This window comes from Chrysemys picta, chromosome 2 (assembly GCF_011386835.1).
Source record: "Chrysemys picta bellii isolate R12L10 chromosome 2, ASM1138683v2, whole genome shotgun sequence".
NCBI classification, from domain to species: domain Eukaryota; kingdom Metazoa; phylum Chordata; order Testudines; family Emydidae; genus Chrysemys; species Chrysemys picta.
Genome location: NC_088792.1, coordinates 92,387,013 through 92,401,511, shown reverse-complemented (window position 1 = coordinate 92,401,511; position 14,499 = coordinate 92,387,013). Strand labels below are relative to the sequence as shown.

The window sequence follows — 14,499 nt, the reverse complement described above, 5'->3', positions numbered from 1 at the left end:
CAAAACCAGTGGCTTAAAACATGGTAAGGGGGCTAAAGTTTTTTTTCCTGGTTCTTTACTGTGCATTCCCAGTTAATGCCAAATATAACAACACATATAGGATATTTAATTTATTAAATGATAAGAGGTCAGTTTTTCAATGGGAGCTGCTGCATGTTGAACACTTTTGAGAATCTGGCCATTGATTCTTTGGTTCTGTTCCAAAACCAAATCTCTCTTTATTGGCAGTTGGCCAATCCAGTTTTGGAAGTCATTTTATACAGTGATTCAATTAAGCATAAAATCCAATCCCTAGCTTTCTCTGCACCATTAAACACTGTCACCAATCACTAGACAGCTCTGAGGTACACATGAAATATTCCTAGATAAATCCTCCATCTCGAAAGAAACATGTTTCCTGTAAAACTGTAAATCCAGGTTCTCCGTTGAAGATAATCCAGTCTGGCAATGCTATGGCCCTAGAAAAATTTCCTGGGAAACTACAAGTTTTTGCAATGTCAAAGTCATCCAATGTTTTCATGCCACTATATTGTATTAAAAACACCTGTTTTATTTGTACAATGACTTAAATGGATTACAGATTAGGATCCTACAAATAATACATAAACTTTATAGCAAAAAATATACATAAAATAATTCATCCTTCTATTGTTTACATAAATGATGTATATTTCTCTGTGTGTATATATATATATGTTGTATTTATATTTGATGTACAGATGTGTATTTACACACACAGTATACATTTATATATAAATAAATGTATATACATTTGTGTGTGTATATATAAATAAATGTATATATGTGCCTGTGTGTGTATATATAGACACATAAATATACATACACACACATATATACACAAACATTAAGTATGTGTGTACTATGCAGAATCTGCATACAAACAGCGCAGTCCTTCATTGGCTGTGAGCTTCAAAGGTATCAAAGATACCAACATTATAGTCCTTGGAGATAGAACTAATGTCACCGTTGTGGACAGAGGACTGGCTTGATGCATCTTCCTTTGTGATGAACTAAGTTTGCTGGACAGTGGCAACCTGCAACACATGGCTTATTGCATGGACCAATCTCATTCCAGTTGTCACATGTTTTGACACATCCAGGGCCACAGGTATCATACACTGCACCATGTTTACACTGGGTTGCTGAAAGGCAGTTAAAAAAAAACATGTGATTGATAAAGATCACAGGATTAGGATTAAAGATATGCCATTTTAATTACATTTTTAAAACCATAATGCAATCCTTTATCTCTAGGACAGGTTAGTCATACTTGCAGATATTTAATAGAACATCATAGCATCAGAGACATATGAAAAAGTGCTTTATATAGATATTCCACTAGATTGTGCTAAAGATGAGTGTGAACCAAAACCAGGTATCTAAAATAATCCTGATCTTTGTGAGAATTCTAATCCGGATCCTAACTTGAGAGCTGTCTTTATCAGTGCAAAAACAAAATTCTGGATCCAGAATACCTCCAAACTTGGGGAAAGTTCACATCTAGAACCAGATCTGAATTTTGTAGTTTAGGCTTATCTCTGCTTAGACTGTATAGATGATATAATGCCTTTCATCTGAGATTCTTGGAACATTTTACAAAGGCAGATAAATAACCTCATTATGTCCATTTTTCAGATGGGGAAACTAAGGAACCAGAAAGGTGAAGTGACTTGTTCAAGTTTCCATTAAGAACCACTGGCAAAGTTGACAGTGACAAGTCTTCCGACTCACAGGCGTTGCTTTTAATTTCACCAATAGAACTGTACATTGCAGTAAGTCAAGACAATGCTGTTAGTTCAGCAGCAACACCACATATTGGAAAAAAAAACAAAACAAAACCCCCCAATGATTTCTCTGCTATACACTTATATCAAGGGGTCGCTGAGGTCAATGATTCTTATGTTTGGTGATGCCAGTATGTGCTCCATGCAGTTGACATTTCAATGCATTTTCAATATAAATGACTATGGAGGGCTAAGCTAAAAGCACTATACCACTACTAGATTAGAACGTTGAACTCTTCACATTGTATACTCTACTTCAGCGTGGAGAATAATACATGGCTCAATAACAAATAAAAGGCTGTTATTCTTTCAAAGGGTTGTGCTGATGTAAAAAAGAAAACACAATAAGTGGCCATAGACTCGCAAGTATCCAGAATCCTATCTTGCTATTTACAATTAAGTGGCTGCACGAAAAAGGTTGCTTCTCTCTTGAGAGTATTACAGGTCCACACATGTTAAAGAATGCAAGTCACACAGATTCTGTTAGAGACAGAACAGGGCTATTTTTTTCCATGTATGGGGCTTAGAATGCCATTACAGCGTTGCCATTATTCACAAAGAAAAAGTAAGCAGAGATCGTCTTATTAAAATACAAAATCTTGTAGTAATGTCATGCTAAGTTTAAGAGTTTAAACACTGTAGGCCAGGTCTACACTAAAAAGCCAGGTTGTCGCAGCTACATCACTCGGCGGTGAAGAATTATGGACTAAACCCCATAGGTGTCGTTTGACTGCTATATTTTTTGGGGGGAGGGTGCAAAGTACAGGTGTGCACCATGTAGCCATGGCTCACAGGCTCGCTCCGCCACCTGGGCTGGATACCTGGGCTGCCGGTGCTGGGGAGGGGGATGGGACGGCTTAACAGGGGAGCCCCAGCTGCTGCTGGCTGCCTGGTGGTTACTCTGGCACCAGCTGCTGCAGCAATGTCACTGCTCTGCTGCTGCTGTGGCCGCTGCTGCCGAGAGGATGCCACATGCCAGGCCTGTTTCCTCCCTGCCCATTCCTGCATCCCCATCCCCTCCCCTTTCCTCTGCCCATTGTCCTCTGCCCCATTCCCTTCTCTTCACCCTGCCCCTTCCCCCTGCCCACTATCTCTTCCCCCCATCCCAACAGTTGCCCTGCCCCCCTGCTGGCACTCCCTGTTGTATAGGAAATGGGCAGGCACTAGGACCCAGGAGGAAACATGCCGGGGTGCAGGAGGCACAGCACGGGAAGGACAGAGTCCCCCCACACACACACACATCAGCAGGCCAAGCAATGCAAGCCCTGCAGGGCAGCTCAGTGCTCGCAGAATTCAGGGCGGGAGAGGGAGAGGAAGTGGCACATGACCCTGTGTAACCCCTCCCCACACACCTTGCCTCTGTTTGGGGGGACAATGCCCCCGCGCACGCTCCCAAACCATGACCATGCCTAACCCCAATGTAGACAACAGATGCACCACTGTAGCGTTTTAAGAAAGTGTAGACACAGCCTAAGGAATCAGAAAATTAAGGGTCAGATCCTCAGTGGGAGTAAAAAGTTACAATATCCACAGTAATGTCAACTCAGCCAAGTTGGACATCCTGCATATTTTAAGACAGTGTTTTCAACCTTTGTTCCATGGCCCGTAGCAAACTATTTCTAAGATTTCCAAAGGGGTCCGCACCTCCATGCACATTTTTTTAGGGGTCCACAAATGAAAAAAGTGGTTGAAAACCACTGATTTAAGATATCCATCTAACCTCTTAACACAGCAGTGTAATAAGCAAGATACATCGTTTTTAAAAAAAGAAGAAAAAATTACATAGGCCAGCTCCTTAGCCAGTGCAAATCAATGTAGCTCCATTGATTTCAGTACAGATTTGCTGATGGATGCTAGTGAGGAGCTGTCTCTTTGTGTACAGGAGACAGATTCATGTAACCCTGAGAACCTTTTAAAATTGCAATATTAATGGATATTTTATACTGTAATCATCCTAGTTTTTAAAAGAAAAGGCAAAATTTTCAAAAAGGAAAACAGGAAATTAAGAGAGGGGAAAAGAAAGCGACGTAAAGTACATCAAGCACATAACACCTTTAGCTACAAAGCAAGCTCTGCACATGCAGAATCTAATCCCCACAAGAATATGTGCAGTGCTTTAAAGTCCTTCAGCAACTGTGTATTAAATGTTTGATAAAATGTAGGCCAAGATTTTCAAGAGTGACTTGTGATTCTGGATGGTCAGCTTGAGCTACCTTACAGGGTATCTGTATCTGCTGAGTAGTTGCCCTCTGAAAATCAGATGCCCCCTTAAGGTGCATGGTGGGCACTCACAAATTGAGAGACTAAAAACTGTCCCTTTGAAAATCTAGGCCTTAGAGCACACTCTATGATCTTAAGGTTTTCAACCTTAAAGACTTCAGCCCATAAAGTTTTACTGTACAAAGGCCAAGTATTTGGTCCAGCTGAGCTCTGCTTGGCACAGTACCCAGGGGTATGGAAGAAGAGATGGCTCCAAGCCACCTTTCCACTACCCCAGCCTGGAGCCATCTGGGGGCCATTTCTGCCTCAGAGTAATTCAGAACAGATTAAAGGCTGCTCCTCTGAGCCCTGTTGGCACCAATAGTTTCCTAGCACTATGGTGACTTTTCACTGAAAAGTTAAAACATGGCATTTTCAACTACTCAAAACATGAAATTGGTGAGCAGTGAAACTGTTGAAATTGTTCCTCTCAGTGATACCATTTAAAAGATATGACTGCTGCCATTTACAGTGGAATTAAATAATAATTACTGTGGAAGTGGAATACTGAAAAATACAATAGCGGACATTTAAGCCTGTTTGGGCATTTTGCATTTTAAATTGTGATTGATCCAAAACATTCCACTTTGACTTTAAGTCAACCAACAACTAAAAAACAACAAATAAACAAAAAAAGGACAATATACAGTTAAACCTCCCCTGGATTGTTGACATGGGTCATTACTATATAGACACAGAAAACAGAAGGGATGCTTTCATATCCACCTTCTTATGCAAATGCATTTTAAAAATTTGAATACTAGTGATGTTAACTTTCCTAATATGTTATACAAAACAAAAACTTACTACCAATGTTGCAAATAATACAGCATTTTGCATCATTACCAGTCCACTAGCATTTTTCCATTCATCTTCATGTAAGCAGAGTCAGGATGAGCTCTACCCTGACATCTGGTGGTGAATTATGGCGAGTGTGGAAAAGAACTCCAGGGGCTGATCTCGTCTGCATAGGCACACCCACTCCGCCTAGCATGAGCCCAGCTCCAGGATTTTTGCCACCCCAAGCAAAAAAAAAAAAAAAAAAAAAAGCCAGAGTGCCGCCCCTTGAAAAGTGCCGCCCCAAGCACATGCTTGGGATGCTGGTGCCTAGAGCCGGACCTGCATGAGCCCACAGCCAGGGCCGGCTTTAGGAAGTGTGGGGCCCAATTCGAACAGTTTTGACGGGGCGCCGGCTGGGATGACTAAAAAAAAAAAAAAAACACTTAAAAAAAACCCCTCTCATTTCTTCAGTGTATTATTTACTTTCCATGATTATATAAATAACAACAACATTATATATTACATACATTGCGTCATATATTATAAATATCAAGTTCATTAAGAGGAACTTTATTGTACACCTTGATTATATGTGTTTAAAACTTTATCTTCCTTGCTTTTTGTTTGACAAAATCTTTCAGTATATTGCCTAACTCGAAGCTCTTCATTACTTCACATTCAATTGACATGATTGCCAATTTGTTTAATCGGTCTTCCTGAATTGTTGATCACAGATATGTTTTAATTAGATTTAGCTTCGAGAAGCTCCTCTCTCCTGAGGCTACAGTTACCGGAATAGTCAGGAAGATTCGAACTGCTATAAATAAATTTGGGAATGCTGTTGATCGGTTATTATATGCAAGAAATTGAACCATTTTTACGGGGTTTCTACAATCAGATGAAAGAATTGGCTTTAACGCTTCCAGTTCTTCACAAAACATGTAGCCATTTATGTCAACTGATTTTACAAGTTGAAACTTGTTCATTTTCCTGCACTAGTTTCACATCTGTCAATGCGAATTCCAGATCTGCAGCAGATTTTCGTATGGTGTCCTTGGGAAGATTTTTGAATTCACATAAAAATCCAAATAAACTCTCATGCTTTTGTAACTGTTCAAACCTTGGTTCAAGTGACTGTAAAGCTTTGTCTAACACTTGATTGAAGCATTGCACTCTGTAAGCTTCTTTTGGATCAGAAAAAGGCTCGTCTGCAGACTCGTACTCAAATTGTATTTTTCGTTTGCGCAAGCGTTTAGTCTGGTATACTGGAGTCACATCTAGATCTTTGGCAAGTTCATTGGCACCAGTTAACGCTTCTTGAAAACCCTTCTCTCTGTACGTTTTTAACCAGTTACAAAGCTTTTCGGATGAAGAAATTCCTGCAGAAATCTCCATTGTATCACTCTGTAGCTCTTTGCTCACAAAATTCACTTGAAAAAGTAAATCATGCCAGAAAACTAGAGAAACCAAAAACTTATAATCCTTCATTTGAATAGCCAGCGATTCAGCTTCACTTTTTGCTTGAGCATCATCAATTGTTTCTGCTACCTCTACGAGTGCATCATAAAACTCCCCTGCTTGGTACCGCAGAACTTTGACGCTTTGCATTCTACATTTCCATCGTGTTTCGCAAAGAGGCTTTACAGAAAGGCCAGTAAGATGTTTTCTAAAATAGTCTATCTTTTAGTAGATGCAGAAAAAAGGACGTAAATACGCTGCAAGGCTCCAAAGAAACTCATCGTATCTGGACATGTTTTGGCCATGTCTCCCAAAATGAGATTATAGTTGACATGCACATGGTGTAAAAAAAGCTCTTGGGTTTGTTTTCAAAAGTCATGCTTGTACACCTGATATGTTTCCCTTCATATTTGTGCTGTTGTCATAGCCCGGCCCATGGATATTTGCAACGTCCAATCCCAGGTCTTCGAGTTCACTTAAAAGGATATTGTACAAATATTCACCTGTACTGCTTTCTACTACTACGAACTTAATGAAATGTTCATATACTCCTGCCAGAATATTTGGTGATACACCATCAGCCACATACCTAATTGTCAATGACATTTGTTCTTGGTGACTAATGTCAGAAGTGCAGTCAAGTATAATAGCAAAATACTTAGCAGCCTTAATTCGAAATAACCTATTATTTCATGTTTAACAGCATTCCCTACAATACTATTAAGTTAATTTTGAATGTTTTTTCCTAAATAATGGTCATGTATTTCTTTGTTCTTGATTCTTCGTAAATGTTCCTGCATCACTGGGTCAAGCTTTCCCAGTAATTCAATAACTCCAAGAAAATTTCCATTGTATGATGTTCCCAGCCGTTCATCAGACCCACGAAATGATAAATTTCATTCTGCTAGCAACTGAACGACAGTAACTAATCTCTCAAAAACTTGATATCAGTGTTTTGCTTCTTGGTCAATATGTTTTTGTTGTATTGAGTCAAGGGTTTTTTCAGCAGATAACCTTTGCTGAAGGTTGCAGCAACTAAGCATAGCTTGTAAATATCCGTTTGAGTTTTTGTGCTCGGCCAAACTTGTATGAATATTAGGCTAGTCATTAAAACCATTAGATGCTAATGAACTTGTCACATTATTGCACAAAATCTTACAGTAATAACAAAAGATCTTGTCGGCTGACACTGAGTATATCACCCATGGACAATCTACAGTTTCACCATTTGAAAGTTTCCTTTTGCAGTGAAACTTTGAAAAGTGTTTCCCAATCTTATTTTTAGGGAAATCTTCTACAATAATTTTAGGCGGCCCTTGTTTTATTAAATACTCCCTGATACGCTGGCTAATGTATTCTGGCCAAGTTGCAGGATCATCAGATATTTCTATCTGGTCAGCAGAGTTGAAGTTGCCTTTCTGCTCTGGATCTAAACCACTCACATCTTTATTATCAGAGAGGCATTCTTGACCCTCAGTACCTTCAGCATCAGTTACAACCCATTTTGTAGTCTTCTCTTCACCTTGACTGTCTTGAGTGTCTTCTTCAGACTGATTTGGCTCTTCAAATTCGTCGTCACTGCTGTCGTTCTCTGTCTGTGTCGTATGTTCTACTGGAGAATTTTCAACCAAATCTGCATCTTCACTGAGCTCTTCTGGATCAACAGTAGAATCGGGTCTGCTAAAATACTTGTTTAAAGCACCCTTTTGTTTCTGTCTTTCAACTGCCTTTGCCTTGTATATGGCTCTTTTCTTACTCCCACTTGGGTACTTTCTACCAATGTCTCTTGATCTCTTACCCATATTGATAGAAGTCACCACATTCTAAAAGAATATTAATTATAGATTTTCACTTTCATATTAGGAAAATAATTTATGTTTTGATAGTTGTACAACTAATTTTCTTCAATAATGTTTATTTTATTAACATTTATAAAATATTTCCTTATTAATATAAAATTGCGCCCTCTTCTCCCACCCCCAGCACCGCCCGACCCCGCGGAAACAACCGCCCCCCCCCAGCACCGCCCGCCCTACGGAAACAAACCCTCCTTCCCCAGTGCCGCCCTGCCAAAACAGCTATGAGCCAAAAAGGAAGGTTTGGGGGCGGGGGGGTGGAAAGTAACGGCACACATAGGGTGCAGATCACAGAAATAAAATAGGACCCGCCCCCTCCCCGCTCGGCCCCAACATCACACCCTCTTCACCTCCTAGCCCCTCGCTGGCTTGCTGCGTCCCTCCTAGTCAGTCCCCCACCCCCCACTCACCTCCTTTCACCTTCTCCCTCCCCTGCCAGAAACCCCCATGCCCATCCCTAGAACCCCTGCTGGCTCACTGCTCGCCTCTTTGCCCACCCACCGCTTGCCCACCCACTCACCCCTGACTCGCCGCTCGCCCCCTCGTCCCCCCCCCCCAAGTATAAAGCCTCATTCAAAGACCCAGGGGGTCACTATAATGCACACAGCAGTCAATCAATGCAGTACCAAACATTAAAATACTGAAAATGGATGCCCCCCTCCATCCACTGACTCGCCACTTGCCTCCTCACCCTGCCTCCAAGTATCAGGGGCAGCAGATTGTTTATTTTATTTTATTATTATCAACATCTTGATGCTGGGGGGGAAATCACAGGGTCAAACACTCACTGACAGAAATTTTGGTGGTGTCCAGAATGCTCAGAGCCCGCCCCCCCCCGAACTCTGCCCCCCACCTGCCTAAGGCTCTGCGAGGGAGTTTGGGTGGGGGGAGGAGATCTGGGGTGCAGGCCCTGGGTTGGGGCAGGGGATTGGGGTGTAGGATGGTTGAGAGGTTGGGCTCTGGGATGGAGTCTGGGGTGCAGGCTCTGGGACAGAGTTTGGGGGCCGGAGAGAGGGTGGTGGGTGCTGGGGGGGAGGGGACTGCCATCACATGTGGCTTCCTTCCTCCCCTGCTGCCCCTCACCATAGCCTCACTGGGGGTGGAGGATGGGGCTGCCCCTTGCCCAGTGTTTGCAGGAGTGGTGGCTGGGGGGGGAAATCACAGGGTCAAACACTCACTGACCGAAGCCCCAGCAGTTGCTCAGGTGAGTGAGGTCCACTGCAGATGACCCTGTCTCCCACCGGACCGGAAGCTCTCTTGGCGTCTCCTCCAGGTGGGTGCCAGGGGAGGGGAGGGGAGGGCTGCCTCCTCCCCTCTCCTGACGTGCAACAGCCGCTACCTCTGCCTTAGCCCTCTGCCGGCTGGGCCAGCGTCAGCATCTCTTGTTGCCATAGCAGCAGTAGCTGCTTCCAGGAGAAACGCACAGCTTTCCTTCCGGCAGTGTCCCGATCGGCGGGGCCCTCTTAGATGTGGGGTCCAATTCGGGCAAATCGGTGGAATCGGCCTAAAGCCGGTCCTGCCCACAGCAGCCCAAATGGTCACTTTGGCTGCTGTGGGATCCCCAGTTTCTCTGTTATTGAGGCAGGAAGAATAAAGTGTTTTACCCTGATATGTGAATCAAGTACAGTGGAACTGTTTTATGACAGAGGGACTCGCCATCAACTAAGTAGCCCTTGCTAGACAAGGGACATGGGTTCCAAAACCCAGTGAAGGGAGAGAGGCTGGGGACAGGTATTTGTACCTGATGGTATGGGCCCCTTTTGAGGGTCTGAAACACCAATTGCACCTCCTCCTCTCCCCACTGTGGAATATCAGAGCTAATTTTGATTTCATTAGGAGTCTAGTTACAGGCTGCTGAGCTGAATTCACTTTGGGCCAGTGGTGAACCAGCACTGAGGCTCCCCTACTACAAGCTGAAATCACTAACGAGCTAAAATTACTAAGAGCTGAAATCATTGAGTGCTGTGTTAAGTAGTTGGGGGAGGGGGACTGAAGATATATTGCTGAGTGGCTGGCGGAGCGGAGCAGTTCACGGGATGGCTTGTGGAGTGGAGCGGCTGGCGGAGTGGCTTGCAGTGAAGACTGCAGCAGAACTCCATGGAGAGGCGGGGCAGTCGGCCTTGGACCACGTAAGGTGCCCCTTAACACCCCCGCGCCCCCCCGTCCCCCATTGCCACCCAGGCTGGGAGGTAAAACTCTGCAGATAAACTTTTGAACTCTGGCTCTGCACTGACCAGGGACAGAGACTTTTGGGTTGTTGGACTTTTGGTTGATTTTTAGGTTGCTGGACTCAGGGCCGGCTTTAGGTAGATTCAGCCGATTCGGCTGAATTGGGCCCCGCGCCAAGAGGGCCCCGCGCTGCAGCTCTCCACCCTGCCCCCAGCTCACTTCCCCCTCCTCCCCTCCCCTGAACACTCCGCCCCTGCTTCCCGCTAATCAGAGGTTCGCGGGAAGTCTGAAAAGAAGCAGGGGCAGGTGGCGGCAGCAACAGGTAAGCTGGGGGTGGTGGGGGGTGTGAGAAGGGCTCTGGGGAGGCGCGGCGCGGCCCAGTCCAGCCCCGGCCAAGCACCTCCGGCCCCAGCAACTCCGGCCCCGGGGTGCCAGTCCGGCCTGCTCGGCTCGGCTCCGTCCCGGCCCCCACGGCTCGGCTCGGCTCCGGCCCGGCCCCCCGGCTCAAATCCAGCCCGGCCCCGGTTTAGTGGCTCGGGCCCGGCCCCCGCAGCTCGGCTCTGGGTCCGGCCCGGGCCCCGCGGCTCGAGCCCGGCCCCGGCTGAGCGGCTCTGGGTCCGGCCCGGCCCCCGCGGCTCGGCCCGGCCCCCCGGCTCAGCTCCAGCCCGGCTCTGGCTGAGCAGCTCCGGGCCAGACCCAAGCCCCACGACCCCGGCTGGGGCTCCGGCCGGAGCGGGGCCCGATTCCTGGGGGCGGGGCTTGCGGCAAGCCACGCCCCCAGGAATCGGGCCCCGCTCTTGCTAAAGCCGGCCCTGGCTGGACTTAAGACCCTGAGGGGAAAAGGACACTGCCAAACTTACTTGTGAGTGGGTCTTTTGATCATGGTTTGCGTTATGAATCCTGTTTGTGGTGTTTCCCCAACATCATGCCGCATTGTTTCCCCTCCTTTATTAAAAGGATTTTGCTACACTCAGACTCCATGCTTGCGAGAAGGGAAGTATTGCCTCTTAGAGGTACCCGGAGGGTGGTATGTAATTGTCCCAGGTCACTGGGTGGGGGGCTCGAGCCGGTTTTGCATTGTGTTATTGAAACGGAACCCCAAGATACTGAACCCGGCCCTTGTTGCTGCTAACTCAGATGGGCAGAAGGGTTACATTCAAAAACATATGTTTGGCATTGCTGCTTACAATCTCGTCCTGACTTTAGGCTTTTAAAAACTAGCTCCTAATTGTCCATATCTATTACTGTATTAATGGCGATTTACAGCTTTTAGTTACCCACTTTGCAGTGAAAGTCTCTTGTTGTTCCACTGCACAAAAACACAGATATCAGATATGAACTTTTGAACTGCTTTGTTTTTCACTGATAACTGACAAATCCAATTAAGATAATGTCTGAGGTCTAATAAGAGTCTCAAACAGCTGCCTTTCTCAAGTCAGCCTCTAGCTGCTTTTCTGCATTCTCAAGTCTATAGAACTTTCCGAGTTAGGATTTCCAAATGATTACAGCAGTGGTTCTCAAACTTGGTCCGCTGCTTGCACAGGGAAAGCCCCTGGCAAGCTGGGCCAGTTTGTTTACCTGCTGCGTCCGCAGGTTCGGCCGATCACGGCTCTCAGTGGCCGCGTTTTGCTGCTCCAGGCCAATGGGAGCTGCTGGAAGCAGCGCGGGCTGAGTGACGTACTGGCTGCCACTTCCAGCAGCTCCCGTTGGCCTGGAGCAGCGAACCACGGCCACTTGGAGCCACGATCGGCTGAACCTGCGGATAGGGTGACCAGACGTCCCGATTTTATTGGGACTGTCCCGATATTTCCTTGTTTGTCCCGCGTCCCGACTGACATGCGGTCGGGACACTGGACAAACAAGGAAATGCCCCGGAGCCTGGAAGTGCTCGCACCCCCCCCGCCCCGACTCCGCCCCCTCCTCCCCCGATTGGCTCCCTCCCCGAATCCCCGCCTCTTCCCCGGGCTCACCATTCCCCCTCCCTCCACAAGCGCTGGAGGGAGGCCCGGGAGACGCAGGGGAAGCGCGGGGCCGGGGTGAGTAACAGTCCGGCCTGGCCCCCAGCAGGCAGGACTCAGTTAGGTGGTTGGGAGAGGAGGGGGGCGAACCGCGGGGCCAGGCGGCGGCTGTTGTTGTCCCCCCGGGCAGCGGGACTCGGGAGCAGCCGCTGCTGCAGCTCCCACTGCCGCGGGGGAGGAAGCGGCCATGGCGCTCCGCGGCTGCGGCGCCTCCGAACCCCCCGAGCCGGGGCCTGCTGCGGGGACCCAGCAGCGCGTACGCTGGGCCCAGCCCCTGGCCAGTCGCGTCTGGGCTGCTGCCCAGCTGGTGCTATCCCGCGGCGGCCCCGGGGTGGAGGCATCGGCCGCCCAGCCCCATTCGTTCCCCTGCGGGACGGGGGGGCTGGGGCCTGCTGCCCCCACTCCGGGGCCGCCGCGGGATAGCACCAGCTGGGCAGCAGCCCAGACGCGACTGGCCAGGGGCTGGGCCCAGCGTGCGCGCTGCTGGGTCCCCGCAGCAGGCCCCGGCTCGGGGGGTTCGGGGGCGCCAGAGCTGCAGCTGCGGAGCGCCATGGCCGCTTCCTGCCCCCGCGGCAGTGGGAGCTGCAGCAGCGGCTGCTCCCGAGTCCCGCTGGCCGGGGGTGAGACCAGCCGCCGCCTGGCCCCGCGGGCCGCCCCCCTCCTCGCCCTACCACCCAACTGAGTCCTGCCTGCAAGGGACCAGGCCGGACTGTTACTCACCCCGGCCCCGCGCTTCCCCTGAGTTTCCCAGGCCTCCCTCCAGCGCTTGCAGAGGAAGGTGTTTTTTTTTTTTTTTTGGCCCTGCCCCCCCGCCACGCCCCCCCGCCTCCCGATATTTGTCTTGGGTGATCTGGTCACCCTACCTGCGGACGTGGCAGGTAAACAAACCGGCCTGGCCCTCCAGCGGCTTTCCCTGCACAAGCGGCGGAACAAATTTGGGAACCACTGAATTACAGGGTGCTGCTTTTTCTGTTACTGTTGCCCAGCCTTCCCTTTCCTGGTGTTTCTTAGGACATCCAGTCTGGGCGTCATTCATGGTACTTGCTGCTTACAATTTGGGTACATCATTTCAGAAGCATTCTTGCCAGTGGAAGGGAGGAGACGTGAACAAGCCTTTTAATTATACAGTTTTGCCTGTATTTCTAACTACTCCAACTTCTATCAAATGTTCATTAAAAAGTTAGAAGTTCTCTCCTCTCTCACAGAGACACATAGAGGAAACTGATTAGAGTAAGATCTAGGAGAAATTCCACCAGGGACAAAATTATTTGAAAAAAAAAAATTGTGCACTTTAGACTTAAATTCTGCAGATGAGAGGGAACCAGGAGGGCAAAACAGCTGGTTGAAACCAGCATGTAAGTGGAAATGATGACATCTGGAATCACCCTCTAACAACTCAGGAATCAAAGGAGACAATCACTTAGCAAAGAAGAGCTCCTGAGAGCCAGTCCCTGGATTAAGTGGCTTTCTCAGTTCTACTACCTGCACGTCCCTCCTTGTCATTGCCCAAACCATGCCTTCCCTTGTCTTTAGTATTGCCACAGCCATCCCTTAACAGGGAATTACTTCCCCCTTACCATACTGAATCTTCTACATATGTCTTCCGAGCTCCGGAGGCTAAAGGTTAATACTCCATTGCCCAAACACCTTTGCATTCCCCTCAAGTCATCCTGGCCAGGATGTTTCTTTTCCTTCCTCAGCCCTATAAACATCTCTCCTCTGTCTTCATCAGCCTCTCTCTCACCTCCTTTTTCCCACTCTGTCACTCCCTCACCAGCCCCCTCACATCTTTTTCTATCCTCTTAAACCTCCTTCCCTAATTTCGCCTCGTCTCAACATCCCAAGCTCCTTTCTCTTCCCCATATCCATCCTCATAGCTTCTCACTTTCCCCTCAACTCATCTGCTTCCCACACATCCCTTCCTGCCCTTCCAAACCTTCTCAGTTTACACATTGGTCTCACCAACCCCTTCATACCATAACCCAGCTTTTTCCTTTTTATCCTTTTGTAACAAATCTCCCGTTCACTAATGTCTTCTCCACACCCTTCTCTTTAGTGTCATCTTATATCACCTGTGCACTGTATGCCTTGAACAGCAGTGAACATGTGCTATTCATTTAGGAAATGAGTAGCTAGATGATCCACTTTCTGGTT

General features: G+C 47.4%; 1 protein-coding gene across 4 annotated transcripts in view; it reads right to left on the bottom strand.

Annotated features, from left to right (window-relative positions):
* Positions 1-529: 529 nt before the first annotated feature.
* BMPER (BMP binding endothelial regulator) overlaps positions 530-14,499 on the bottom strand; it is a 220,757-nt gene continuing 206,787 nt past the window's right edge. For all 4 annotated transcript variants that reach the window (XM_042860337.2, XM_065587196.1, XM_065587195.1 and 1 more), the window contains one exon: positions 530-1,163. In XM_042860337.2, coding sequence (XP_042716271.1) covers positions 982-1,163 — 182 coding nt within the window. In that variant the 3' untranslated portion in view covers positions 530-981. The remainder of the gene's footprint in view (positions 1,164-14,499) is intronic.